At 54.2% G+C, this 26916-nt stretch overlaps 10 protein-coding genes and 2 non-coding genes across 12 annotated transcripts; 7 read left to right on the top strand and 5 right to left on the bottom strand.

Annotated features, from left to right (window-relative positions):
- Window positions 1–121: 121 nt before the first annotated feature.
- QC764_0074870 lies at window positions 122–211 on the bottom strand. The gene has a single exon. It is a non-coding gene; the product is annotated as a tRNA-Phe (tRNA).
- Window positions 212–441: 230 nt separating this feature from the next.
- QC764_0074860 (uncharacterized protein) lies at window positions 442–3741 on the bottom strand. The gene is made up of 2 exons (XM_062940691.1): window positions 1041–3741; window positions 442–969 (listed from the first exon to the last, which is right to left on the bottom strand). The coding sequence occupies exons 1-2, from the start codon at window positions 3007–3009 to the stop codon at window positions 659–661; spliced, it is 2280 nt and encodes a 759-aa protein (XP_062798607.1). The 5' UTR covers window positions 3010–3741; the 3' UTR covers window positions 442–658.
- A 633-nt stretch (window positions 3742–4374) lies between these two features.
- Window positions 4375–7041, top strand: QC764_500975 (uncharacterized protein). Its single transcript, XM_062947363.1, has 3 exons — window positions 4375–5059; window positions 5112–5988; window positions 6070–7041. Exons 1-3 carry the CDS (start codon window positions 4680–4682, stop codon window positions 7012–7014), a joined length of 2202 nt encoding a protein of 733 aa, XP_062798606.1. The 5' UTR covers window positions 4375–4679; the 3' UTR covers window positions 7015–7041.
- Window positions 7042–7473: 432 nt separating this feature from the next.
- Window positions 7474–11464, top strand: QC764_500980 (uncharacterized protein). Its single transcript, XM_062947364.1, has 2 exons — window positions 7474–8303; window positions 8355–11464. The coding sequence occupies exons 1-2, from the start codon at window positions 7678–7680 to the stop codon at window positions 11329–11331; spliced, it is 3603 nt and encodes a 1200-aa protein (XP_062798605.1). The 5' UTR covers window positions 7474–7677; the 3' UTR covers window positions 11332–11464.
- A 39-nt stretch (window positions 11465–11503) lies between these two features.
- QC764_501000 (uncharacterized protein) lies at window positions 11504–12562 on the bottom strand (the record flags this gene model as incomplete). Its single annotated transcript, XM_062947365.1, has 1 exon — window positions 11504–12562. One exon carries the CDS (start codon window positions 12560–12562, stop codon window positions 11504–11506), a length of 1059 nt encoding a protein of 352 aa, XP_062798604.1.
- QC764_501010 (uncharacterized protein) lies at window positions 12301–14052 on the top strand (the record flags this gene model as incomplete). Its single annotated transcript, XM_062947366.1, has 3 exons — window positions 12301–13313; window positions 13370–13657; window positions 13714–14052. The coding sequence occupies exons 1-3, from the start codon at window positions 13080–13082 to the stop codon at window positions 14050–14052; spliced, it is 861 nt and encodes a 286-aa protein (XP_062798603.1). The 5' UTR covers window positions 12301–13079.
- Window positions 14053–15128: 1076 nt separating this feature from the next.
- QC764_501020 (uncharacterized protein) lies at window positions 15129–15834 on the top strand (the record flags this gene model as incomplete). The annotated part of the gene is made up of 2 exons (XM_062947367.1): window positions 15129–15494; window positions 15565–15834. 2 exons carry the CDS (start codon window positions 15129–15131, stop codon window positions 15832–15834), a joined length of 636 nt encoding a protein of 211 aa, XP_062798602.1.
- A 593-nt stretch (window positions 15835–16427) lies between these two features.
- Window positions 16428–16987, top strand: QC764_0074800 (uncharacterized protein; the record flags this gene model as incomplete). The annotated part of the gene is made up of 2 exons (XM_062940690.1): window positions 16428–16732; window positions 16795–16987. 2 exons carry the CDS (start codon window positions 16428–16430, stop codon window positions 16985–16987), a joined length of 498 nt encoding a protein of 165 aa, XP_062798601.1.
- An 82-nt stretch (window positions 16988–17069) lies between these two features.
- On the bottom strand, window positions 17070–19679 carry LIS1_2 (Lissencephaly-1). Its single transcript, XM_062947368.1, has 3 exons — window positions 19057–19679; window positions 18800–18968; window positions 17070–18740 (listed from the first exon to the last, which is right to left on the bottom strand). Exons 1-3 carry the CDS (start codon window positions 19095–19097, stop codon window positions 17622–17624), a joined length of 1329 nt encoding a protein of 442 aa, XP_062798600.1. The 5' UTR covers window positions 19098–19679; the 3' UTR covers window positions 17070–17621.
- QC764_501040 (uncharacterized protein) lies at window positions 17096–23634 on the top strand (the record flags this gene model as incomplete). The annotated part of the gene is made up of 3 exons (XM_062947369.1): window positions 17096–20748; window positions 20817–23543; window positions 23608–23634. The coding sequence occupies exons 1-3, from the start codon at window positions 20053–20055 to the stop codon at window positions 23632–23634; spliced, it is 3450 nt and encodes a 1149-aa protein (XP_062798599.1). The 5' UTR covers window positions 17096–20052.
- Window positions 23635–24182: 548 nt separating this feature from the next.
- On the bottom strand, window positions 24183–24268 carry QC764_0074770. Its single transcript has one exon. It is a non-coding gene; the product is annotated as a tRNA-Gly (tRNA).
- Window positions 24269–24537: 269 nt separating this feature from the next.
- Window positions 24538–25966, top strand: QC764_501050 (uncharacterized protein; the record flags this gene model as incomplete). The annotated part of the gene is made up of 2 exons (XM_062947370.1): window positions 24538–24823; window positions 24924–25966. The coding sequence occupies 2 exons, from the start codon at window positions 24538–24540 to the stop codon at window positions 25964–25966; spliced, it is 1329 nt and encodes a 442-aa protein (XP_062798598.1).
- Between the last annotated feature and the right edge of the window lie 950 nt (window positions 25967–26916).

Raw genomic sequence — 26916 nt, 5'->3', positions numbered from 1 at the left:
GCATAAACCCTCAAAAAAACATCTTCCCGCCAAGCCCCTATTCAGGGGTAAGCCCTCCAAGCCCAGCTCCACAACCCATTGATATCAGCCGCAATTCTTCCGCTGTAACACAACGACACAAGCGGGTTTAGCTCAGTTGGGAGAGCGTCAGACTGAAGTCAACTTCAGGAAGTCAATCTGAAGGTCATGTGTTCGATCCACATAAACCGCACTCATCTTTTCTTTTTGGTGTTTTTTCTGCAGTATCTTTACTGCAGACATTTTTGAAATGTTTTGGTGTCATGTCATTTTCCTTTTTTTTGTTCGATGGTATGCTTTGCACAAGTCACAGAGACGCTGGTGTAAGTAAAGACCCAGGATGGTTTTCCTGTGGAGGAACAATGTTGTGGAATGACTCCCGAGATAGAACGTGCAAGCATCTCAAGGCGAGCAGACAAAGTATTGAGATTATTCTTGATACAAATTCTCATTCAAGTCATGCGCTAATTATTCATGGTATTACACCCTCCAGATAGCCTTTTTGATATCCAAATTCCCGCCTCCATAGTACCCGATGATGATGGTATCGCAAAAAGAAACAAACTAGCTAATAAAAATGGTATGTAAAACCCAAAAACACCGAAATATGATTTGATTCCCAACACCCGAGTTGGCCAACTTAAACCTGGCTCTCTCCATCGCTCCCAGAAGGAGTAACCTTCTCCTCGTGATGCTGCACCGACTTCTCGGCCTTCTCACCGCCAGCATAGGTGCTGTGGGGGACCCAGCGGGCAGAAGTACGGGGCGTGGTCTCGTTGAGCATCTGGTCGACCTGCTCGAGCGTGAGACCCTTGGTCTCGGGCACGAGGAGGAAGGCGTAGAGGAAGCAGCAGCAGCACAAGCTGCCCCAGATCCAGAAGACCTTGGCGCCGAGGTTACCCTTGTCCGAGTCGACCATGTAGGGGGTGATGACGGCGATGATGCAGTTCCCTATTTTTGGCGTCTGGTTAGCGCTGTGTCTATGGGGTATGGTAATGGGGAGGTAAGAGGGGAACACATACAGAGCCAGTTGGAAGCAGTGGAAAGAGCCACACCCTTGGCGCGCATGGGCAGAGGGAAGACCTCGCCAATGACAACCCAGGCGCCGGGGCCCCAGGTGGTGGCAAAGAAGAAGATGTAGATGCAGATGAAGGCAATCATGGCCTTGACGCAGTTGTCGTCGTCGGGCTTGACGGTGCCGATGATGGCGACAATGTACTGGCAGATAACCATGCCCAGGGCGCCCCAGATCAATAGAGGTCTCCGGCCGACTCTCTCCATGCTCCAGAAGGAAATGGGAGTAGAGCAGACGTTGACGAGGGTGGTGATGAGGGAAATGAGGAAGGGGTTGGAGATTGTGCCGAGCTGCTGGAAGAAGGTGGTGCCGAAGTAAAAGACAAAGTTGCAGCCGGTCCACTGCTGCATCATCTGGAGGGAGGTGCCGAGGACAGTGCGGCGGAGGTTGCTGCTGCTGTTGAAGATGGAGCCCTGGAAGCAGACCATCCAGGCGGACCAGTAGCCGCCGACGGGCGCAATGCTAGTCTCGTACTCGTGGTTGGCAATGATCTCGGCAAGCTCATCACGGATGTACTCGGAATCAAGAGGCTGATCTCTCAGTCTGGCGAGAGTGACACGCGCCTTGTCGAGCTGGCCCTTGCGAACGAAGAATCTGGGCGACTCGGGAAGGAGAGCCAAACCGCCGGCGAGAATCAAAGCCCAAGCCATCTGAAGACCGATAGGGACACGGTAGCTGGCGCTGTCATCGCGGTCCTGGGTGCCATAATTGACGCAGCTGGCAAGAAGCAGACCGATGCAGATGCAGAACTGGTATCCGGAAACGATGGCGCCTCTAACCTTGCGAGGGGCGATTTCGCTCATGTAGAGAATGATGATGGCCGAGACGAAACCCACACCGAAACCGGCGACGAGTCTACCAGCGACGATCAAGCCGAGAGAGGCGGAGGCGGTTTGGAGGACCACACCGACGATAAAGACCATGCAACCCAAGATGACAGTGAACTTGCGACCAATCCAATCGGCCAGATCACCAGCGGCGAGCGAACCGAAGAAGGTACCAGCAGACAAGATAGAGGTGATGAGAGATTTCTTCCAGGCGGGGAGGACGAGAGCACCGGGGCCTTCGATGGTCTTGATGAAGAAGTCCATGCCCATCACACCGGCGATGTAACCAGAGTCGTAACCGAAGAAGATACCACCAAAGGCGGCGAAGACGCACATCAGGTACGCCTTCATGGTAACGGGGGCTTCCACCCTGAGGGTGTCAGCCCCAACGGGGGGAGCCGCGCCACCGGGCATGTTGACTGAGTTGAGGCGGTTGTGCTGGGGTTGAGATGGCAGGTGGAGGAGGGTGAGTGTTGGTGTTTTAGGGTCGGTTGTTGTCGTCGGTGATAGGGCGAGACAATGAGAACGAGACGGGAGGTAAGGGAGGACTGAGACGAGGTATGAAGCAGGTGATAAATACTTCAAATAATTCCGAACCCTTGGCAGCGGGAATGTCTGAGTCTCAGCCTCTGTGTCGACTGATACAGGAATATGAGAAAGAGGAACACTTGGCGGTGATGGCTCCTGGGGAAGGGGATAATATACCTTTGCTCTCATGAGCTTCGACGAACCTTCGACCCCGACCCTACCCCGACTACCCCGGTGAATCCCTCCACAACACCCCATGTTCTGTGAAGTCTTTTTGCTGTCCTCGTGGCCTGTGGCTTCGTCCCAGGCAGTTGAGCCTCTCCACTTGCCCCTGTGCATATCTGGGGTTGGACCTTGCCGCGGGGATGGTTTTTGCGGAGAGAAAAGCCAAAGTTCGGACGAACTCGGAAGGCCCGAGATAGCTCCAACGCTCTGGATCAGACATTGAGATGACGTTTGTGGGTGGGTTTTGTTTCTTCCTCTTGAAGCGGCCATATTCTCGGGCCTATCCAGCCTGACACGGATCCAGATGTCGGGAGTGGCGAGGATGTTGAATTTCATCCCGGCATCCAAACCTCCAGGCCTTCATAGCACTGCTGATGTAAGGGTTCTACCTACTACATGCCTTGAACTCAATTTGTTGTCGTTCAGATGTTCGATTTCAAATGTGTCTCTGTAATAGGATGCGTATATCGGCGGTTTCAGCGAGCCGTTGTGGTGTTTATCCGGTCTGGGAGAGACCGTTGAGAATGCCGGGATCACATGTCGACTTTGTTCCATGCTCTGGCCTAGCTCAGGGTTCCCACTGCCCACCCTGCTTCGGGAGTTCGTTGCAAAAAAGCCCAGGTTGATTTTCATTGGAAGGGTTCAACCTTCGTTGAAGATTCTGCCATTGATAATTCCACCGTGCCCTGTTCAGCATCGCGTTCCCTGTATTTGTATTGCGTCTGGTCCTTTCTGTCAGCCCATTGAACATCACGAGATCAGATATTTTTGAGGCCAAATGCAGCGAAAAACTCAGCTGAGGTCGCTGGACGGCTGTGGTGATGATCAAGAGCGGTGTCGATTCGGTGATATTGTGGATGACCATGGGGGTGTGTGGTGGAGCTGGTATCCCCGACCATGACTCGGCTTTCGCGGAGATAGCCGAGCGCTGGTGCTCGACTCGTTCTTGGTTCATCCAATTCAGGCAAAAACAAAAGAAGCAGGCCTAATCCTGGAAGAGGGCAGGGACAGCATCAGATGCAGAATTTGGAGCCTCATCCTATCCTGGATGGCCATGGACGGCGCGAGTTGTTGCGCAATGCACGGTCGGCTATTTCCCTCTGGGGTTGACGGATGGGCCAAGATTTCCCCGGACCCGGCCAGTCCAGATCTGATCACACATGGGGAATATGGTAATCAACATCTGGGGAAGTCTGGAGATCCAACGTTGAATCAACGTCGAGTCAACTTCAAGGTGGCTAATGTCAAAGTTCAAATGCCACAACACAGCTGTATGCCGGCCACTCTGGATGGCAGTTCGTCTCAATTTTTCCTTTCACTTCCATTATGCGTTCATGTGATATCTTTTTTTGCTTTGATTTCCGGTGTTCCGAAACTGCAGGGTGTGATGATGTCGGCCAAATGTTGAATAGCTGTTCATGCTGGCGGCACGAAACATTCCTCGTCGTCAACACCAGCCCTAAAACATCGCCCAGCTCTCATGGGTATAAGGGTCAGGCGACGCCGAATTTGCCAAGAATCACAGGGCTGCATTATCACCGACCCTACTAGCCTTACCAGCCCTGCACCTGCTATTTTTCAACGGTCGGTCGTCAAAATTAGGTTGCTCAAGCATTGGCGCCTGTCATGGACTCTTGGGTGTTCGTCGATGGCGTGCATCACGACTCACGAGGCATCGGGGCCCGGTTCTTCAACGTCTTGGCTGCAAATTACCCGCGGCTATACGGGAAACGAACCGACCTCCAGTCAGGTAATTTTGACTTTTGATGCTAGCTAAAATTAAACAACACACGCTGTCTGTCATAAAGTTTGGCTACTCTCGCCTGGTGATTTTCTCAACCCTCAGTCGACATGTTCCTTGGCCACCAGATATCGTCCAGTCGCTGCCAAATAGAGAATAAAAACCATGAACCACCCCCTACCTAACCGGCCTTTACCGCCCATATACTCTTCTGATTTCTCCATCATGAATGCAGCCATCACGTCCAACAGTGATCTGATTTCGAATGTCCGAGAACTACGAGTCTTATCGCTACCGTCGCAACGAGAGATCGAGACGGCGACGCAGGTCGTGCAAGAGGTCTCCAGAGCGCCAGTATGCCTGCCCTGACCCAGAACAACCGCCAGCCAGTGGCCCTCCTCCCGCTTCTCGACCAGCCCAGCCACCTCAGCAGCCGCCCATTCTCCTTTCACATATTCATCCAGTCACTCTCGAAGAGAATATCCAAGGGGGAAAGGGCGTCTATGCCTCTGTCAGCGTGCTGGAACCCGTGATGCGGATTGAGCGATCTGGCACCTACAATTGTGGAGATCCCAGCGCAAGACCTGTCTATCGAATCATTGTCAGTTTCAAGCTGCAGTTCAACATCAATCGATCGACCGGAGAGTATGGCACTGCTTTGAGATTCAGATTGACCGAAATTTACTGACACAACTAGACTCCAACGGCACAACCGCATCTTCGACTCGGTCAACGTTCGCTATCTCTACCGCAGCGGCGAGCGCCATGACGTTCTGCCCAAGGGCGATGATGTTGTTTCGGACATCGCCATGCGCAATGAAAGCGGCGTATCAACCGACTTGACAGCCGGAGTCACCGCCACAGGTGTCGGACACCCCCTCCCAGCTTTCACGGCCCATGCTCAGCATGCCAGCAAGGTCACCTACGAGCGCAAGCTTCGGAGCTGGCGCAAGTCCCTCACCTACGAAACTTACCCCCAGCCTCGATCCGACTGTCGCGACTCCTACCGGCCAACTATAACCTCGCTGCTCGGCCTCCCGTTTGCCTGCCCAGTTCCAGAGCCATCCGAGTCCTCATTTCGCGTCTCATCTTCCCACGTCAGCGGCTGTTTCTGTCGAAGGCATCGCGAGTGCCGACACCGCAGTTCTCGGACATGGCCCTACAACCGAGCAGCCCACTGGTCAGGACAGACAGAAGCCCAATTACACTTGTGGACACCAGAGATTTACGAGAACATGACCTGTCCGGTCACCGTCAATCGGGAAGTCGACGCGGCTTTGATTGATAGTATCTTGAAAGTTAACAAGAAGGGCTGGAGAAATGAGGATGGACTTAGGGAACTCAGAAGATACCTTCACTTTGATTTCGATGTTGAAGTCCGCTTGAGAGAGATAGGTTGGGGCTTCATGGGAATGTTCCGATCGACATCACAGCCGCCTGAGATTAGAGCACGGAACGACTCTGGGAAACCGCTCTGCCCTGACAGGACCGAGTTTTGCGTCTCTTGCTGCACAAGCAAGATCGTCTGGCCCAAGTACGAGACAAGAGATTTGCAGAGTGAAGCTGAGGATCAGGTACGTCTCCTCTCTCTCTTCTAGACACCATGTTGGACATTGTGATGGTACCTCAGCTGAGGATACTGATCATGCCTAAAGATTGCAAAGTACGGCTTCATCCGGCGCCTCCAGTCCCCTCAAGAGTATCAAGCCTCCCTTGAAGCGGGCGGTGCACCGACAGTGAGCGCCGGTTCCAGCACCGCCGTTGGAGTCGGAGTAGGTATCGGAGCAGGTGTAGCACCACCTCCGCAACCTACACCCCAAGCTCAGCCCACGAGGCAGGTGGCACAGCCGCCGCCAACAAACTCTAGGGAAAGACCACCTCGCCCAGTACCAGAAGAGGAAGACCCTTTTTCTTCCGTTCCCACTAGTAACAATGACCAGTCTAACTCGCCATCGTCCTACAGAAGAGTTATGTTCTCGCCTGACTACATGGACCCGAAGCGTATCTACCATCGCCGGCACGAGCAAGAAGACGAGGAGAAACAGGGAGAGGAATGCGGAGAGAGCCAAACCAGAGGGTATACGACGTGTACGAGTACGGAAGTGGCATTTTGCCGATCGAAGCTACGAGGGAGGAGAGGGAGGAGGAGATCGAGGTTGTCGAGCACGACTGGGGTGACGGGGAAGAGCAGAGACTCGGAGCCGAAGGAGCTGGATACACCTATGGATGTTGATACTCCGGAAAATGTCAAGGAGATCCGTATTGTCCTGGGCCGGGAGGACAGCAAGCGGACAGAGAGCACACGCCAGGTTGCCGGGCTGAAACCTGGATCCTCGAGAACCAGAGAAAGAATTTACAGGGAAACAATGTCAATTTCTGAGTGTAGTTCTAGCTTTTGTGTCGGAGGTTCAAGTGGTGTAGGTGGAGACGGCATTGAGTCAGCGGTAATGACAGAGAGCCGTGATCGGTTGCTGGCGAGCATTATGTCGGAGGCGGGTGGTCACGGGAGTTTCTTGTTCGCACTGAGCAATTATGATAGTTCGGACGACGAGGGATTGTCAGAATGGCTTACTGTTGATGCTAAAGTATGTGAATCTTAATCAGTTACGTTTGTTGATTGTTGTCGATGTCAACGCCTACATGTAAAGTGAAAGGGTTAGGGTTCCCCTGATATCCAGGTGCCAAGCCCATCTCACGGAGTTAAAATCAACCATCTCGATACATCCAAACAGACCACTCACGCGGTTACGCCGGCAGCGGGCGTCCAATCGATGATGGCTCTTCTCAGCTCTGACGCACGAGAGCATTTCCAAGGTTTGATAATCAGGGTAATATCTTTTGTTTCACAGCGCCAGTGACGCACCCGCTTCCACAGTTGGAGCAGCGTGCCAAGCCAGGCGTCAAGGCGTGACCGGCAGGGCGGGAGCCCGCTTTTTCTACAACACGCCATTGGTCAATCCCCACGATTCCACAAGCCGATGATGTCAAGATCGACGGTCCCTCAATGAAGCCTGAAGGGAATCGAGGAAATTCCACATCAAGAGACCCCGTTGACGTAGCTCTGCCCGGCCCAACCCGGCCCAGATTGACTCCTACGCACATCAAATAGACTGCATAATTACTACTCGTCTCTCTCCCACATCTGTACCTTGTGGTACATGCCTTACTCTTCCCTCAGACTTTGCTCACGGACTGCATCTTGTGACGACGTTGACCACCTCGTGCAAATTTGATTGACAACCTCCTCTCGACCCTTGACGAACATGGCGGCGCAGCACATTCCCGGGGCCTTCCCCTCCTCGATCCCACCCACTCCAGCCGACGAACCTGTGCAGCAGCCCCGGCAGTACCCGGAAGAGCAAGACCAAGGTCACCACCACCGTGAGCTCAACAAGCTCCCCAAGGCGACCGATTCCCGCGGCCACGCTCATACCGATTCCGGTGTCAACTTTACCGAGTCCGAGACCATCCAACCAGCCAAGGGCAACAATGACCGCTGGGTTGGACCATCAGAAGCAGTTGGTGGGGGCACCTACGTCCGAGACGATGTTGGACCCTACCAGACCTCCCAGCCAGCAGATGATGGATTGTTACAACCAAGACAGTTGGCCAAAGAGAACAGTGATGAAGAGTTCCCGATCCGAAGGAATAATGCCAATGAGAAGCCACTTGGTGCTGCTGCCGTTGGCGCTGGGGCTGAAGCAGCCATCCGTGACCACAACACGATTGACAGCACCGACATAACCCCGCGTCGAAGCCACGAGCAACGCTCCGACCCACCATACTGGGGCGACCTCCCAAAGGCTTCCAGCGGAGGTATCTATAACACGGTGACAGGTCATGGCAGCGCGCAGGACGACCATGACCAGCACCATCATCTCCCTCAAAGGTCAGCAGCTTCCGAAACATCCCACATCGTCGGCACCGCTGACTTCCCCAGGGGTACTGGAGTATATAACTCAGTATCCGGCCACGGCAGCCAGGATGCAGAGAGCAGGCGCCACAGCCAGGCTGCCACAACCGGCGACAGGAATGCCACGGCTGGCGGCCCCGGCGGTACTGTGCTTCCTGCCCCCCTTTCGGAGATTCCTGAAGGGCAGCAGAAGCAGACATTCTCTGAAACTGACAGGTCCAATGTCCCACCTTCTTCGCTCCCCCACAGCGTCTCGCGGGACAATGCTTTTGTTGCAGCGCCTGGCTCAGGCCCGACCGACCGTGAGATCAGCGTGAGCCGACAGTCCCCCACCCAACGAGCATTCCCGCTTTCGTCGTCTCCCAAGAACGCGCGCGACGATGAAGCTACGTCGACATCGAACAGCCGCAACGCTGCTCTTGCAGGCACCGCTGCCCTCGGTGCCGGTGCCGCGGCTTACGGCATGGCGGACAAGAATAGGAACGACAAGGATGCTCAGAATTCCCACACCGAGACTCAGGCTAGGCACTTGAGGAGCAGTAGTGAGGATCAGGGCACTCGTGCTGCCGGCGGGCTCCTTTCGCGTAAGCCGCGGGATGATAGACGCAACTCGTCTGTCGACAAGCACAGGAGCCGGAGCCGATCCGTCCAAGGCGAGAAGAAGCACAAGGTTCTTGGCATCTTCACCCGGCATAAGGACGAGGAGAGGCTTCAGGAAGATACCTCGACCCACGAGCCTCCCGCGCAGCAGGCTGAGCGCAAGCCAGAGCCTGTTCTGGTTGGAAGCACGACGGGTACCACAAAGACTCGCAACCGCCTTAGAAAGGGAAGTAGGAGCGAGCCCAAGGACCGCAGGGCATCTTCCGATAGCCCTACTGACACTGATAACTCGAATCACAACAGTACCAAGGCCGCTGCTGGTGCCGCTGCTGGTGCCGGTGCGTTTGGGCTGCTGCATCACAAGAAGGACAAGGACGGCAAGGTCACTGAGGACCAAAACACCCGGCAGGAGAAGCCTTCATTCTCTTCTCACCCCAACCAGCCGCTCGCTTCGCAAGCCCCCGCCAGCAACACAGCTCAAGTTAGGCAGCCCAGAAGCTCAGGGGTTGGATCTGCCGTCGGCCTCGATGCTGTTGAACTTGCTCACAAGCACGATCCTGCCCACCCAGTTCCCGGCACAGCTGTTCCTGTCGGACTTGCTACCCACAAGCATGATGACCCCTCCACTCCTTTTGAGCATCCTAGAGAGCCGCCCTCCCCTCCTCGCGATGATCCGAAGGGCTCTCGTAGCTGGGTTCCCGCTGCCGTGGTTGGCGCGGCCGCCAGCGGTGCCCCACTTGCTATGAGGCAATCAAGGGACTCTACCACGGCAAACACAGCCACCAACCAGCACCCAGACACCAACGTGGTTTACAACACTCTGCCCTCTGGCGTCCAGTCAAACTCGACCAACATCAGCCCTCGTGGGTCAGCTGTACATGAGTCCATCAATACCAGCAGACCAGTGGCCAACGCGCCTGGTGACTACAATGTCTTTGCCTCTTCTAGTCGGCCGCTTAGCTCAAACCATCCATCCGAGTCCAACAATACTCACACAGGATCCTCCACTCAGGAGCCTGCCTACAACCATCTTTCGTCTAGCACTCCGTCTGGTGTGGCTCTAGGCTCAGCCCGTCAATCCGAGCCTCATGGATCTCGGACTGGTGTTATCACGCAGGAGCCTGGTGCTTACAACCATCTTGCTTCCGGCACCACATCTGGCGTGAAGAGTGACCAGTCTACCGATAACTCGAACACCGCTCGCCACTCAACCGAGGGTCAGATAAATCAAGAGCCTGACAACTATAACCATCTCTCTTCCGGCAATGCATCCGGCATTGCTGCCGCTGGTGCCGCTGCCGCTGGTGCTGCTGGCGTGGCCGCACACAAGGCTCGCGGCTCGACGACTGAGACCTCACGCCAGGGGAATCTAACTCAGGATTCCGGCCAGTACAAACATCTCCCCTCCGGTACTGAATCTGGTATCAAAAGAGATGCTGGCCCCACCGAGGGTAGCAGAGCACACGATCTTGCCGCCTCTGGGTCCAGCCGTCCTTCGCAGAACAGGACCGACTCTGGGCCATACAACAAGCTGCCCTCTGGAACACCCTCAGGCGTCAAGATTAAGCCCAAGGACAACTCCCGTCGCGCCACGGAGCCCACCGTCCAAACCCATGACCAGCAGTCGTCCGGCCGTAACGTGTCTTCACCCACTGGGCCGACTGGTGTTCCCTTCACCCAGCATCACCGAAGCCAGCCTTCCAACATAGACACTCGCGATAGCCATTTGAAGGACCTGCCTCTTCCGGCCTCATCCTCCAGCCCAACCAACGCGCACCCGTCGTCTCACCACACGGTTATCTCGCCTCCGGTACACGCTGCTCCCGAGACCGGCAAGGCTACCAACCCTCCCCCCGCCGCCGGCGAATCGGCCACTCTCCGGTATACTTCTTTCCCCAGCACGGCCAAGGGCATGAGCCCAGAAGTCATGCCAGATACCTACCGGGAGTCGGTGACCAAGCCGCATGAGCAGCAGGGAATGAGCCCCGAGGTGATGCCTGAGGCGTATAGAGAGTCTGTCTCCCGCCCTGCTGATCATTCTATGGAAATGAACCCTGAGGTGATGCCCAATGCTTACAGATCTTCAGTTCCGCGAGACAGCAACAACAACAACAACAACAACAACAACAGCGACTTGAAGACGAGGGGTATGCAGCCCGTGCAGTCTGAGCAGTATATGACTGGGCAAAATAAGTTTGTGAGCCCTGCTCTTGCTGCTGCTACTGGAGCCTGGGCTGCGAGTTCGGGTACTGGCAATGGGAATGTTGGTGGTGTTGGGACTGGCAATGTAAATGTGCCGCAGGGGAAGGTTATGCATAAGTGTGAGCATTGTGGGAGGGATAACGATATTAGTGGGTATGTGAAGGAGGCTGTGAACAGGGTTACTGGGGTTGATAGGTTTTAAGGGTGTGTATCAGGAGGGTGTGGGGACGGATTGTTGAGGATGATGATTCATGGGTTCATTTTAGGCCTTTGTACGTTTTCCTAGCAGAGTAGTAATGAGAACATGAAAATACTTGAAACTAAAAAACTTGGTATGCATTGATGACCTCTCTGCTGTTACCCACTTGACGGTCTCAGGTAAACTGACTAAAGAACTCCCAAGTCTCCTTGTGCGCAAAAGTCTCGCTCTCGCCTGTCTCCCTGGGGGTGGGAACATGGCCCCCGTCAAAAACGACAAACGTGACGGGCTTGTCGGGCAAACAACCGGTATACACCGTCTTGACCTTCCCCTGGCTTCCCGCCGCCGGGACGGGCGGCTCAGCCTGGGCGGCGCAACCGTTATTTTTCAGGAAACGATCCCTCATCTGCCTCGCCTGAGCCAGAGGCAAGACGTTGTCCGTCGTCCCGTGCTGGCCGTAGTAGGCGACGGGCTCGGAGCCGGCGGCACACCCGCTGATCTGGGGGTTCCCGCTCAGCGCGGCCACGGCCCTGATCTCCCTCCCGAGCGAGCAGGCGAGCGAGTAGGACATTGCGGCGCCGTAGGAGAAGCCGGTGGAGAAGCGGAGGTCCTGGTCGACGCAGAGGTCTGACTCGACGGTGGAGAGGACGGAGCGGAGGAAGGTGACGTCCTCGCCGTTGGAGTTTTGCCAGCCGTTGTTGAGGCCGTTGGGGATTACGAAGACTGTTGGGATGGTGGAGGAGTTGGCTAGGGGGGGGAGGCCGTAGTAGGGGAGGTAGCCCCCTTGGCCGGCGATGACTTGCTGGGCTGTGCCGCCTAGGGCGTGGAGGGTGAAGATTAGGCGGTGGGGGGTCGAGGAGTTGTAGTTTTGGGGGAGGCGAACGAAGAATTCGCGTTGTTTGTTGTTGGAGGTTATTCGGAGGGGGGTGGTGGTGGAGGAGGAGGTTACGAGGGCGGGGGTTTTGCCGCAGCCTGGGGAGGGGCGGAGGGAGAGGGCTGTTGGGGTCAGCAGACCTAGGAGGGTGAGGAGGGTGAGTTTGGCCATGATGCTCTGGGGGAGTTTGTTGGTAGTTGATCGGTGGTGGTTGAAAGGGTCATGGTGGTGGGATGGGTGAGAGGGTGGTGTTTTATGAACATTGGGATGTGAAGATGTGAGATTGCCGTGGGTGAGAGCCGCATGGTCGGATTTGAGCCGGGTGGTAAGGTAAATAGGCCTTTCGATATATAGCCTCATACGGGCGTGGAGACATGAACGCAGCAAAGTCTGGCTTGGCCTTCATGATTTCGAAACAGAATTGCTGGTGAGCGAGGCTGCAGTTCGGTCGAGGCTAAATTGGTATAGTGATTTCACCTCAAGGGCCGGTCTCCAATATTCCGTTTGGAGTAGGCGTGGAGGTTGTCGATGCGGGGGCAGTGAGCTTCTCCATGTTTCGGTTGCTGGCTCGGTAATCGACTAGGTACGGCGATCGTCAATCTTCGTGGCTGATATAATGCTTGCTATCATCTTGCACCAACCCTCCCATGTTGACTTTTTGTTCTAGCACTGACTCTAACAATTATCTCAGGGGTAGAAAAGGGGGAGAAGGAGATGGCTTATGTAACCCAGCTTGGCATGACACGGTTGCTAGGCTCCACTTTTGGGCAAGTATTCCGGTGAACCTGTGAATAATTTGAGAGGGGTTGTCTTTTTGTCCTGCGCCTTTGCCTTTGATTGTGTTGCTTGCCCTGACCACGAACCAGAAATCGAAACCATGACTTCTAACACACCAAACTCCGGGGAACCATTTGTTCCCACTAAGCTCATCAAGCATTTTCAGGCGAATCACACAACCCGAGACGCCCAGACCAGTGGGTGGTCGGCGTTGTGGGACTCGCAGCAGAACGATCTCTGGGACAGGGGGAAGCCATCGCCTGCCCTTATTGACTTGATCGAGTCTGCTCCATGGCCGTCGCGTGAGCGAAGGAGGCCAAAGGCGTTGGTGCCGGTATGTTTACTCGGCTTTCACAGAATGGCGCCATGAGATGTTAACAATCATTGTAGGGCTGCGGAAAAGGCTATGACGTCGTGATGCTGGCCCTGCATGGGTTCGATGTGTATGGGCTTGACGTCTCACCGACAGGTGTCGAGACTGCGAGGGCTTATGCCGCGAAGCAACTAGATGCACCCCTTGCACACAACTATGGAGAGGGGAATCGAGAAAAGTACCCGAAGGATCAGCGGGGAGAGGTAACGTTTATGGCTGGTGACTTTTTCAAGCGCGACTGGGAGGGCAAGTGTGTGCGCGAGGGGGAGACCTTTGAGGGTTTTGATCTTATCTATGATTACACTGTAAGTCTGCTGCTTTTGGCATGCCATGTCCGCTCGGGTCTGTGCTGACCGGCCAGTTCTTATGTGCTCTCCTCCCGGAGATGCGTCGAGACTGGGGCCGTCGAATGGGAGAATTGCTCGGACCTCAACCTGCAAAGCTGGTTTGCCTCGAATTTCCCCTCTACAAAGACCTCAAGCTTCCTGGTCCACCATGGGCCTTGAGAGAAGGAATCTATTACGATGTGTTGGCTGGCGGTGGGACCGGGGTTTTTGATAATGACGAAGCAGCCCAATCGGCCCTGCAACGGCCCAACAAGGGACCGCTGGAGCGAGTGGCCCGCATCAGGCCTTCTCGGACGTATCCGCAAGGAGAAGGAACTGATCATCTGGGCATCTGGCAGGTCAAAAGCTGGTAAGAAAAAGCAACAGCAGAATCCGAGTTCCCGGAAAGGGCCCTAATCCGTCAATTATACCTTCAATGTACCCCTGAAAGGAAACCCCCAAATCAAGCAGGTGCGGAAACAAGCTTTTCAGAGCAAAAGAGGTTTCATGGACACACACGTCAGCACTTTAGATTTTCTTGGACGTCTAATCATGACAAATCCGAGAGCAATAACCAAGTACCGCGCTCAGGAATCGAACCCCTGCCATCAAAGAGGAAACATGACCGTACCCCGCGTTCGCTGTAGATAAACGAGCTGCAGAGTTGGAGTGTATTTAATTTAATCAAGACGTCCAGCGCGGCCATTCAACCGCTCACTTCAACCGGAAAGAGGGTCTGGGGTGTTTGTCGTTTTGTATGGGCGGCCCGTTGGGGAAGGTGTGCTCGGCCCAGCCAACTCGAGCTGTCAGCCTGTCTTCAGGACCGTTTACTGCGACGATCCGGGGAAAAGCGGCGCAACGGTCGGCTGCTGTAGACCTGTACCTACCACAGTCATGCATTAGTCACTTGGTCACTTTCGGCTTTTGCCCATGGTCATGTCCAAGACTGGGGTTGTCATAGTAGTTTGCATCTGTCAAGGTCTGGCAGGTAATATCTGATCGACCATGGCGACTGGGCAGAACCGACTTTAAATGTTTCTTGGGTCTAGCTCAGGGCCCTTTTGACGTCGCGCTGAAGGGAAAAGTCTGGACGCGACTGGGTTTGGTGATGAAAATTCCCTACAGCTATAGCAGAGCGAAAAAGGCTTATAGATGTCTGACACATGCGATGAGGTTGTGTTTGGCCCCATATTGATGGGAACTGGGAAACGGTCATGGAGGAATTATCCCCGGTTTTTGTCAGTCCGAATCACACCTCCCTTTGGCACCAACATAGATGATCTATGATCTCGTGCTCCCGCAGCCGAGAAATCCTTCGAGATCAGATCTGAATAAAAGGGCCATGTGATCCCCCGCCTTTCTTGAGCCTCGTCATCACTTTTCGCATCTCACCAATAACAGCCTCTTCACAAGAATCATTTTTTCACCCCAACCACAAATCAACAACACAATGAGAACCTCATCACCAATCTTCCTCCTCTTAGGAGCAGCACTCGCATCCCCAAACGTAATAGACGACTTTGTCGGCCAAGGCCAAATCCACGTCCTCAACTCGAGCTCCTACGTCTCGGCCGACCCGGCAACAGACACCATCGGCTGTCTGACCGCGTCGGGATTGCTGTCCAAATCCAACTGCGCCACATTCACGCGGACGGAAAGCTACCCCTACATGCTCGTCTCGTCAAGGGGCGTCTGTACGTTCAACGACAAGAGCATGCCCAACAACAAGGACAGCTACTACGGCAAGAACACGTACGCGTGGCACTGCCTCGAGGAGGCCAAGGCCGGGATTGATGGGGAGAGGTATTATACTATCGTGAGTACCATGTCACCTCTTTTTTCAATTTTAGGAGACCGATGTTGATTTTTGGGTGTACGTGAAATAGCAAGGATTCAAACACCCATACCTCTGCAACGGGAACCTGGGGTGCTACTACGACATCCCGGATGCTCCGGAAAATGATGACGATAGCGGGGACAGTTTCTCGGTTCAGGAGGTGGGCAAGACGAAAGCTGTGCAGCCAGTGTGGCAGTTCTTTTGGGGAGCCCATCAGATGGGGATCACGCCGGGGCATTTGCAGGTGTTGTGGCTTTGGGTGCCGGTTAAGGGGAAGGAGAAGAGAGATGATGGGGAGCAGTGGAGGTTGGTTCAATAGGTCCAGTTCCCTAATGAGGAGCTTCAGGGGGTGGGTCGGTCCTAAAAGGGGCCGATCCTCAGGCTGAGGTATCTTGGGGCGGTGTGAGGGATAGTATATAGTGATTTTTACCAAGTAAGCAGCAGAGGGAAGGAACGATGTAGGTTGGTCTAGGGGGTTTCCACCTAGTTAAGGTCTTGCTGGCCACAAATCTCTTGCCAATATTCCACCTTGGAAAATTGAAAACCTTCGACCGACTGTCATCTGTTACTCTTCTTTTGGTGTACATTATCTCCTTGAATTCTACACAACAAACCTGACGGGATGCAGGACCACAAAGCCTTTACGGCCGCCGTGCGAGCCAGCAATGCTTGGGCTCGTGGGAAGTGGCTGAACGAAGAAAACAAGTATGATCGACCGCAGAAACAAACCACTGATTATTTCAGAAAGCCACTCTTCGACTCTGAGAGCCACAATGACGGCGGTATCACGATCGAGTTGGAAGACAGGAGCCCCAAGATCACACCCGAGACATAGCTGCCCTGAAGGAGTGGCACGATCAGCTCGACGACACTCGCGAGGACTGACTTGTGGAGGTCCTGGGTCGATGGCACATGACTCAATGTTATCAAGCCAAGACCGATGTGAAACGCCGGGAGGACGTCTATCTTTGCTCGGAGTGGAAGCACAGGATTCACTCCATTATCGGCCACCGCTTGCCGGACGCCATTTATCGCCAGTTTCACAAGTTGCAGCACCCCAACTCTGAGGTCTGCCGTCATACTCCGGATTGCATCTCCTGGAGCAAGATGCAGAAGCAATATATGCGACGCAAAGACGAGATTGACGTCAAGTTTCAACAAATTGTCAGAGGAAGCCACCCCCTAGTTGAGGACTGCTTCATTCGCAGGGACAATCGGTAAGAGTTTGAATCCTTTGTCACAGATCATGCGGAAAGAAATCTAACACTTCTACCTGCAGTCAATTGTTTCCACTTAGCCTCACGGGCTTGGTATCAACCTGTTCTCCCTACTATGCCAACCAGCAATGCGTCCAAATCAAAACTCACGTCGTCCAAACACCCCATGACCAGCCTTGGATGACTGTTATCGAGATTCTCGACCGAGGTGGAAAGCAGTTCGTACCCCGTAGGGGAGGCATGAGGGGTTTCTAAGTAAAGCCCCCATTTTGATTCTGCAAGGCGTTGTGCCTACTCACCACAAACATACCGGATAGCTCGACAACACACAAATCATAAATCGTTCAACTTTGGGGGGTATCTATCTAACTTCTGTTCAACAACATCTTGTTCCCAGCGAGAAAAGACCCACGACGTTCGAGATTATCCCCCCCTCTCACGCCCAATTCTTTGGCTCATCAGTCATCAAAAGTTGTACCACACACCTCCGCAAAGTGAACATTGATTGTTGCAACTTTTTCCTCTTACAGGCACACCGTCTCATCTTGAAGATCCCCCGTACCGACCAAGAAGTTTTTCGGACATGTTGATTATATGCAGCCAATTACCGTTTGTAGCGACTGACAGGATTCCCTTTTGTCTCTTAGACCTCGATCCTCGACTTGCCCCTCCTGCCATTGACAGACGCTGGCGGCTTGCATGATTTGCATGATAAGCTATAAATCGCTCCACCAACTCCTCTTCCTTGGCTTTTCTCTTATTAAATACCGAGCTTGTCTTTGTGTGCAATGTGGCTGATGTTTGAGTACCCCTCCTGTAGGTTCAGTTGGCAAAAATCCTCACGTTCAAATCAACACTCCCTGTCGCAATGACACACCGAATCTGCCCCTCACCACCCGCACCGGCAGCCCCCGCTGCTTTTCCTTGGTGTCCCGTTCGATTCACCATTGGCGCCCTCACCATTGACTGCCGGGACATCCTTGACGATCGAAGGCGCCCACCGGATACACTGCACGAAATGCCCGTGTGCGTCCCCTATTGTCTTGACACATCTACCCTCCTGGGTCAGATCCCAGCACCGCAACGTATAATCATCAGCCACGGACAACAAGTACTTTCCACCAGGGTGGAAGACAAGGCCCCGCACCCAGTTGTCGTGGCCCACCAATATCTTGATACACGTCCCTCTCGCATCCCACAGCCGAATCGTTTTGTCTCTTGAGCCGGTCGCCATGAACTCTACGGCACTCGTTGCTGGTGGCTTCTTGATCCCTGCCATGGCGGCAAGATGTGGATAAGCAGCCGCAGGAGCAATGGCGCAACATAACACAACGTGCTCGTGTCCGATCAGTGTGGTCTTCGGCTCCGGGTTCGGTATCGAGACGTCCCACAACCGGCCGGTATAATCGTCACTCGTCGACAAGATGAACCTCCCGTCAATGGATGGGCAGACATCACGGACCCATTCGGCGTGTCCTCGAAGAGTCTTTACGCAATAGCCTGTGCTCACATCCCATATCCTCAACGTCTTGTCTCGACTCGCGCTGACAAGGAGGTTGCCGGTACCACCTGCTACCCCTGACGGGATGAATCGAACTGCGCTGACGCTGTGGTCGTGACCAGGGAGCGTTCGGATATTCTTGTAGTCGTCTGATGGGTCCCAGAGCTTGATGGTCAAGTCTGAGCTGCACGAAGCAAGCAAGGTGTTTCCCCTAGGTCCGCCGAAATCGACATCGAGCACAGCTTTGGTATGGCCTTTGATCGTCCTTTCGAGCTCGCCCAGCTCCCAGTCCCAAATTTTGATGGTTTGGTCCTCCGAGCCAGAAGCCAGTGATGAGAATACTGGGTGGAAGGCGACGCATGTGATTGGATTTCGGTGGGATTGCAGCGTGTGGCGGGCTGGAGATTTGGGCAGCCAGGCTACTGGATCTTTATTTTGTCGGGACGTGGGGGTGCTGTTTTCGAGCTCTGATTGCAAAGTGCTATTCCGGGACTCGAGATCCATGATCTGGGAAAGAATGTCAGATGGACAGGCCGACAAACACAGAAACCGACCACGCGACTGACCTTCTTTTGTAACCGCACGACACTCGTCCATTTCTTTTCTAGCAGCCCCTCATACTTCTTTGCGGTTGCTGGATCAAACACATCCTCCCCAAGGTTGAGCTCTGATCGCAGGGCCGACGCGGTATTCGAAAGGTTGTTGGCAGTAAGGTAGGCGATGATGGCTTTGTGTCTGCATCGCTGTCAGTCCCTGCCTGCCTCGGCTTCGTCAAGACCCAACCCCGCCCGCTGTGGACGTGATCACACGACAGGAAACCTACAGCTCCTCAGCCTGACGGGTGGTCAGGATGTTTGTATTCATCGCGGAGACTCGGAGGGCAACCTGGAGCCCCCGGGCCGTGCCGTTCTGCTAGAGCGGGAGACAGGAAATTGCGGGGAAATTTATCGGCCTGAAATCAGCGGTCGGGAACCTTCTCGTCTCGGCGGCGGCCGTTGGGTTGAAATCGGTGTCAAGAGGTGAGGTATTCTTTGAGGTGGATTCCGGGTGGGCATGGAAGGATGGCGGAAGATTGTTGGTGACAAACAACAGCGTCGGGAAAGGGGTGGCGCTTTGTTCGAGAAGGTTTCGTCGAATGTCTGTTTCAATCCCAATCCTCAGATGCACGCGCGGATGGATTGGGTGGATGGTTGGAGGGGTCGTGAAAAGTGGACCTGGGGTACTGGGGAAGGCGAGGTGTCCAGGGTTTGTGGTTGGGCTTCCAGACACGGATATCAACTCAGGGCTGAAGAAGGGAGTTCTGGATGGAGGCGGTGTTGCCGTGGGAAATGGATCTCATGGTCCCTCTATGGCGGGCATCCAGCGGGGCAGAACAACACTTGAAACTCGAAAGCAAGCTCGCAATCTGTGGTGGGTGGCATTTGCTGTCGCTGGCCATCCAATTCCCATGCTTGCTGCCAGGCCTGCCAAGATAGAGAGAGATCGGGCCACGACAGCTGCCACAGGAGGTTGCCAGCCGTGTCAAGCCTCAGCCAGTGACATCACCTCAGCCACACTGTGGTTTGGTTTCTGCAGCAATTCCCCATGTCAACAATTGCCAGAGCGAAGTCTGTCAGTGGAAAGAAGGGTCCAGTCAGCATCCCCCGCCCTCAGAGAAAGACAAGAGGAAATTACCAACAACTGGAGAGGCGGTGCATATGCGCACATAGAATAATCAAGGGATCAAGAGACTCCCTACTTGTACCCAAACTCCATCAGAGCATTCCTTATTCATTGTGGTGTTTATCTGCATCCATAGGGCAACTGTCCGTGACAGCGAATGGCCCCACACCCACACCTGTCCCGCAGAGCCAAGAGCACAGGGTCAGGGCGCCCCAGACACGCTTTCTCACCGCGAGCCAGCCTTGAGCGAGAAATCTTGGGCGGCAAGTCACAACAACTGCAATTGTCAACAACCACCGCGCAGACGATCCTTTTCGGCGAACATCCTCGCAACAATCGCCCCCCGCCGAGCAAGAGCTTCCCCTCGCTCTCCTTCTGGAAGCCAATCACGCGCAACAGCCAGCTCGGTCTCGACACCAAACCCAACAAGTCGCAAAGAAAACAGCTGCTGGCTTTTGCTTTGTTGCTTCACCCCTCGCACGTATGTTGCTTCCTTCGCATTCCCTCCTCCAGCCTCACCAAGGCCAATCTCCCAGATGCGCTTCTGTTCCTTAGACGGCGCACTACACTGGCTGCTATGACGGGCCGTTGGAAACCGCCTTGGCTGCAGAAGCTAATCAAGCGAACTTCAACTCTAGGCTCAGAAAAACGCAAGACTTGCCTCTCGACCGACAGACTTACGAACCACACCGACCAGCTTGCCCACAGTCCCCGGAGACACTTGCTGAAATCCTGCCTGCTAGATTCCGACTCTACCACCACATCACCATCCATTGAAGAAGAACAGCCCGCCATGGCTGACGGAGAAGAAGACTTTAGCTCTTTGCCCCTTACAGATCGCTGGGTCCACAAGGTGCGCGCGTCTCCTTATTCGCTGACTACCTACCAGACAGGAAAACTAAAACATCAGTTGGCGAATAGGTCTGGAAAGTACGAAAACAGGCATACGAGGAGGCTGCCCAGGCATTCGAAAAGACACCCGACGAGTACGACCCAGCATTCCGACCATTCATCCAAGATCCGAGCTTGTGGAAGACAGCAGTCGCAGACTCCAACGTTGCTGCTCAACAAGATGGCTTGGCTGCCCTCTGCGCATTTCTGAAATTTGGCGGCCGCGAAGGCGGTGTACGAGCCAGACAACATGCTGTCACACCAATTTGCGAGAAGGGCCTGTCCTCCACGAGAGCGGCGACGAAGGCGTCAGCAGTCGAAGCGTTGCTCCTCTTCATCGAGATTGATGTTCCCGGCCCGGTGATCGAAGAGATTCTGCCGGTGCTTTCCAACAAGCAACCCAAGGTTGTTGCTGCGGCGCTTAATGCTTTGACCCAGATCTTTCATAACTATGGCTGCAAAACAGCGGATCCCAAACCCGTTCTCAAGATTCTACCCAAGGTGTTTGGCCACGCCGACAAGAATGTGAGAGCAGAGGCGACGGGGTTGGCGGTCGAGTTCTACCGGTGGCTGCGCGAGGCTATGAAGCCAATGTTCTGGGGCGACCTCAAACCAACACAGCAGACAGATCTCGAAGCGCAGTTCGAGAAGATCAAGGCTGAAGGTCCAGCGAAGCAGGAGCGATTGTTGCGATCACAGCAAGCGGCCAAGGAACGGGCACCTGCGGCAGGAGGTGGTGACGAGTATGGAGAGGAGGGAGAAGAGGAGGAAGAGGCTGGCGAGGTTGACGCTTTTGACCTGGCCGAGCCACAAGACGTCATCAGCAAAGTGCCCAAGGATTTCTACGATAACCTGGCCTCGTCCAAATGGAAGGAGAGAAAGGAAGCTTGCGAGGCCTTGTATGCTATTGTCAATGTGCCAAGGATCAAGGATGGTGATTTTGGTGAGATCACCCGCTGCTTGGCCAAATGCATGAAGGACGCCAACATTGCGGTCGTCACTCAGGCAGCGCAATGTATCGAAATGCTCGCCAAGGGTCTGCGCAAGGGCTTCGCCAAGTATCGTTCCAACGTCATGCAGCCTATCATGGAGAGATTGAAGGAAAAGAAGGTTACGGTTGCTGATGCGCTTGGTGCTGCGCTGGACGCTGTGTTTCTTTCTACCAACTTGACCGAGTGCTTGGAAGATATCACCACATTCCTCGTTCACAAGAACCCCCAGGTCAAGGAGGGAACCATGAAGTTTCTTGTCAGGTGTCTTCGAACAACCAGGGAGGTGCCGAGCAAGCAGGAAATTGCCAGCATCGTTGAATGCGCCAAGAAGCTGCTCTCCGAGGGTAGCGAGGTTCTTCGGTCTGGCGGTGCCGAGATTCTGGGAACCATCATGAAGATCATTGGCGAAAGAGCCATGAACCCCCATCTCGAAGGTCTTGATGATATCCGAAAGACCAAGATCAAGGAGTTCTTTGAGACGGCCGAAGTCAAGGCCAAGGATAAGCCGAAGCCGCCGCCGCCAGCTCCCGCTGCGCGGGGGCCACCACCCAAGAAGACGTTGGGCGCAAAGAAGGCCCCTCCAGGTCTCAAAAAGGCACCCCCAGCAGCCGCCGCACCGCCGCCAGAGCCTTCACCTCCACCTGCGCCGCCAGCTGCTGCGCGTCCCGGTCCCGCGGGGAGCAAGCTCGGGAAGCCAGGGCTCGGGGGTCTCAAGGCACCACAGAAGCGCACTCTCGGTGGTCCTGCCGCCGGCGCTGCTTCACCGCGTAGACCGGCGGCCCCTCGCGTGCCATCACCTGCATTTGAGCCGGAATACGAAGAGGAGGAGCCCATTCCCGCTTCTCCTCCACCAAAGCCGCGCATCGGTTTGGGACGCGGTGGTCTCGCTGGCCGCTCACTCGCCAAACCAGCTGCGCCATCAGCCCCCGTGCCCGCTGCATCCCCATCTCCGACCTCTACCTTCTCACACATGGAACGTGCCGAGCTAGAGGAATTGCGCATGGCCAATGAGCGCTTGCTCAAACAGCTAGATGACGCTCGTCACGACCGGTCCAAGCTGACATCAGAAATTCAGGAGCTCAAGAACCAAAATGCTCAGTTGATCGAGGATCACACGAGAGATGTACTTTCCATCAAGGCCAAGGAGACACAGCTGGTGAGAGCTCGCAGTGATGCCGAGGCTGCCGAACAGACAAATGAGCGGCTACGACGCGAGCTGGACCGTTTGAAGAGGGCGCTCAGTAAGGCCGAAGCCGCCCTCAACAACGGTGGGGGCGCAGACAGCCCTGTATCCCCCAGTCTTGGATTCCGGGCTCTGAGCCCAACGCACGATGATGGCGGGATCTACCGTGACAACGCTCTTCCTCCTAGTGCGGGTAGAGCCCGTCAAAGTTTCGCCAGCACCCTTAGCGAGGAGAAGGAGAACGGCGACGGTGTGCCGCACCCCCGAAAGATGGCTCCCCCAGAGTCCCGGTACGCGGGCAGCACCGCTAGCAGCGGCCGCGCCAGCCCAGCTAGAGGGTTTAGGCGAGACATTTCCGGGGGTGACGACAGAGACATTCGCAATAACGATAGTGCTAGTGGCAGCGGTGCCTATGGCGGATATGGTGACCGGGCGGGGAGCAGGGCTGGGAGCCGTGCAGGAAGCAGGTTGGGCGATCCACCAATCAATGCTTCTGGTGCTCCAGCGACGTCTGGCATGGAGAGCTGGAGAAGAGCTGCCGAGGTGACGAGCCAGCTGAAGGCCAGGATTGAACTTATGAAGGTATGTACAGCTGCGGAGGCCTCGACGAGAAGTGTGCAGGGCAGGCACTAACAGAGAGCAATAGGCAAAGGCAGCGAGCAGACCTCAGTAGAGCTCAAACGATCTCCCCAACGCATGGACCTGTACGGCTGTCTTTCTTTTAACAGGTTTTCGATGTTATGATTTGCATTTTCACGGCGTTGGGCGATGAAGCATACCCATTCCCCGCCCTGTACCGTTTTTATAGGTGTTTTTACTTTCTGTACACTTTACTGTTGCTCATTTACCTATACCGCATGTTTTACAGGGGGCTGCTATGGTGTGTTCTGATATCTGGGGGACCTGGTGGATGGGAAAAACATGGCTTGGTGGGACCATTGCTTGTGTGGGGGGTTATCAAATGATGGGTTAGCTGGGTCGAGGTAGCTGGGATAATCCTATTGATCGATATGCTGTACTTCTTTCTGGCTACTCCTTACACTCAAGGTGTGTTTGATCCAGAGACCGGTGTCTCGTCTCCTGGAATGCAATGGAAGTCAAAGTGGAGGAGGGGGGGTTTGATTGTGGAGTGCTTGCCAACACACAGCTCGGCTTTACCCCGCTTCCACTCTCATAAGCTATGAAACAGACAGCCCTTTCAACAACAAACAAAGGAAAAAGGCGCGGTTAGTTTAGTGGTTAGAATCCTCGCTTCCCATCATATCTTGGTCTAGCGAGGGACCCGGGTTCGAATCCCGGATCGCGCAATTGCGCCTGTTCCTTCTCTTTTGCTCTACACAGCTTGTAGCTGTGTTGTCATGCCTCTGTGGGTATCTTCTTTTTTTTCTGCCAGCTGAGTGGGATGGGGCGAAAGTTTTACTAGAGAGTGGGCTTGGATGTACATGTTGGAGTTGTGATATTTTTGAGAGAAGGTCCGAAGGTTGGTAGTTGTGTTGTGTTCAGGGAGGGGCTTTGATGGTGGGGTAATCCGCCTCAACGTCACTCTCTCTGCTTTCAACAACACAACTGTAGCATTATGCCGCGAGACGCTGAAAGGACGGAAGCTGCTGGTGGTGGTAGCACGAGGTTTACGAGGGTCAGACGGGCATCGTATTGCCGAGTTTTGTTGATCGTGTCGACGTTTTGTCTACTCGGTCCTTATTCACAGCTCCTTCGTGTAACAAGCCCATTTTGCGAACAGCTTGGCGGCTTCATCAATCATCGCCATCGACCGCAACTCAGTTCCCTCCTGCCGCCGCTTAAGTTCAAAAAAGACGGCAGCTTCCAACTGAGCATCTTTTCAGATTTGCATTTTGGCGAGAGTAAGTCACCCCCTCAACTTAGCTCAGCTGCATCAACACTAGAATCACCCGCTCTGTGAGGTTACCTTGTACCAATCTAACAATGTAAATCGCTGAAAAGACGCCTGGGAACCCTGGGGTCCCAAACAAGACCTCGCCTCCCTCGGCGTGATAAACTCTGTTTTGGACAGAGAACCAGAGACGGATTTTGTGGTGCTGAATGGTGATATCATCACGGGGGAGAATGTTTATCTCGACAACGGCACCCAGTATATCGACAAAATCGCCGAGACGTTGGCAAGTAGAGATATTACGTGGGGGAGTACGTACGGGAATCACGACTCGGACTGCAGGCTGTCGCCCACGGCGATGTTTGAGCGGGAGAAGAGGTACAAAGGCAGTAGAACGGCGAGGATGGTAAGGGGCAGAGAGGAGGGGGTGGGGGTGACGAATTATTATTTGGAGGTGCAAGGGCTGGATGCGAGGGTGGAGATGGTGTTGTGGTTTTTTGATAGCAGAGGTGGTTTTGTTTCCCAGGAGGAGGGAGGTGGGAATAGGAGGAAGGGGAGGGAAAATTGGGTTAGCAAGGAAGTGGTGAGGTGGTTTAGGGAGATGAGCGGGAGGCTGAAGAGAGAGAATGGGGGGAGGAGTTTGCCGGGGTTGGGGTTTGTGCATATCCCTATTGGGGCTTTTTGGGATGCTCAGAAAAGGGGGATAGACGGGAAGAAGCAGCCTGGAATTAATGGGGATCAGCCGGTTAACCGACAAGGGGAGGGGTGGTGTGAAGATGGGAGGGAGGGTTGCGAGTATGGGGGGCAGGATGGGGGGTTTATGGAGGCGGTGATGGAGGAGGGGTTGTTGGGGTTGTTTGTGGGGCATGATCATGGGGATACGTGGTGTTCGGATTATGAAAAGGGGAGCAGGAGGGTTTATTTGTGTTTTGGGCAGCATACGGGTTATGGGGGGTATGGGAGTTGGATTAGGGGATCGAGGCAGGTGTGGGTTTCGATTGAGGGGTTAAGATTGCGGGAGATGGATACGTGGGTTAGGCTGGAGAGTGGGAAGGTGGTGGGGAGAGTGAGGTTGAATGAGACTTTTGGGAGGGATGAGTATGAGGTTGTGGAGGATGAGAGGACACATTTGCCGGTTGATGAGGAAAATTAAGAATGATCGTTTGGAGTAGGCGTGAGCTAACTATGCTATTAATGTGTCCAGCGAGTGACTGAGGTAAGTACATTTCCCATTCTCCCTCTTCCATTCCATCACCATAGCCAATCTCGAATCAGGACACTGACTACTGACTGGCTTCAATCACTGAGAAGGCTTGTTGTCGACCAGGGTGATCTCAAACGCACTTGGTCCTTTACGCTTGTGCTTTAACTGCGGAGGGAAGCGTTCCGATTCAACAATATCGACCTCCTTGGTCGGTGAACTGGAAGGAAATAGCGCGAGGGATGTGGTGATACATTGTCTGACACCAACCATCACAAAATGCCGTGCTGGAATGATGTGCGAGCAATGACATCATGGTTCTAGCAACGGATCCAAGTATATGGAGCGGTGCTTCTTTGAGCAGAAAGTCCACACTCTAAGGGCGGGGCGGTTGAGTTGATCTCTGTTTACATTCAGTTAGGGGTGTCTTCAGGGGTTGTCTGTTGTGGAGTGCTCCGGAACCCCGCCATCGCTCGTTCATGGTGAAGGGAGCTCTCCGAAGTGAGAAGCCGACGGAACAAGTGGGCTGTGACAAAGGCATTGTCTTTGTTAATGAGATTTGCATATATCACGGTTCGAGTCGACAACAACCGACCAAAGTTGGAATAATTGCTTTAAATTAGTCTTCAGTAAGATGATTTATAACACAAAGATATACTACGCTGCACAATTAATTTATCCCACGAAGACTGTAGTCTAAATCAGGTTTATTTAACAGCGACAACATGCTTCGAAAATCCAGCCCAGCTTCTCATCTCTCATCTCTTATCCTTTATTACTGATCACTCATTACATACACATCAAATCAACGCCCCAAAAGAAGTTAAGTACTATCCTTGGGAAATACCCCCATCCAAAACTAACCCAAAAGGCCAGTCAAAATGTGCACCTACACCATCATC

Source organism: Podospora pseudoanserina, chromosome 5 (genome assembly GCF_035222485.1).
Source record: "Podospora pseudoanserina strain CBS 124.78 chromosome 5, whole genome shotgun sequence".
NCBI classification, from domain to species: domain Eukaryota; kingdom Fungi; phylum Ascomycota; class Sordariomycetes; order Sordariales; family Podosporaceae; genus Podospora; species Podospora pseudoanserina.
This window is presented reverse-complemented; position numbering and strand designations above follow the sequence as displayed.

Excerpts from the sequence above, each read along its gene's own strand:
- QC764_0074860 (XM_062940691.1), bottom strand. The coding sequence starts at position 3,009 with ATGAAATTCAACATCCTCGCCACTCCCGACATCTGGATCCGTGTCAGG. Across the intron at positions 970-1,040 it reads CACTGCTTCCAACTGGCTCT|GGAACTGCATCATCGCCGTC; the intron begins GTATGTGTTCCC and ends CGCCAAAAATAG.
- QC764_500975 (XM_062947363.1), top strand. The coding sequence starts at position 4,680 with ATGTCCGAGAACTACGAGTCTTATCGCTACCGTCGCAACGAGAGATCG. Across the intron at positions 5,060-5,111 it reads ATCAATCGATCGACCGGAGA|ACTCCAACGGCACAACCGCA; the intron begins GTATGGCACTGC and ends TGACACAACTAG. Across the intron at positions 5,989-6,069 it reads AGAGTGAAGCTGAGGATCAG|ATTGCAAAGTACGGCTTCAT; the intron begins GTACGTCTCCTC and ends TCATGCCTAAAG.
- QC764_500980 (XM_062947364.1), top strand. The coding sequence starts at position 7,678 with ATGGCGGCGCAGCACATTCCCGGGGCCTTCCCCTCCTCGATCCCACCC. Across the intron at positions 8,304-8,354 it reads CACCATCATCTCCCTCAAAG|GGGTACTGGAGTATATAACT; the intron begins GTCAGCAGCTTC and ends TGACTTCCCCAG.
- LIS1_2 (XM_062947368.1), bottom strand. The coding sequence starts at position 19,097 with ATGAATACAAACATCCTGACCACCCGTCAGGCTGAGGAGCT. Across the intron at positions 18,969-19,056 it reads ACCCGTCAGGCTGAGGAGCT|ACACAAAGCCATCATCGCCT; the intron begins GTAGGTTTCCTG and ends ACAGCGATGCAG. Across the intron at positions 18,741-18,799 it reads TCGTGCGGTTACAAAAGAAG|ATCATGGATCTCGAGTCCCG; the intron begins GTCAGTCGCGTG and ends ATTCTTTCCCAG.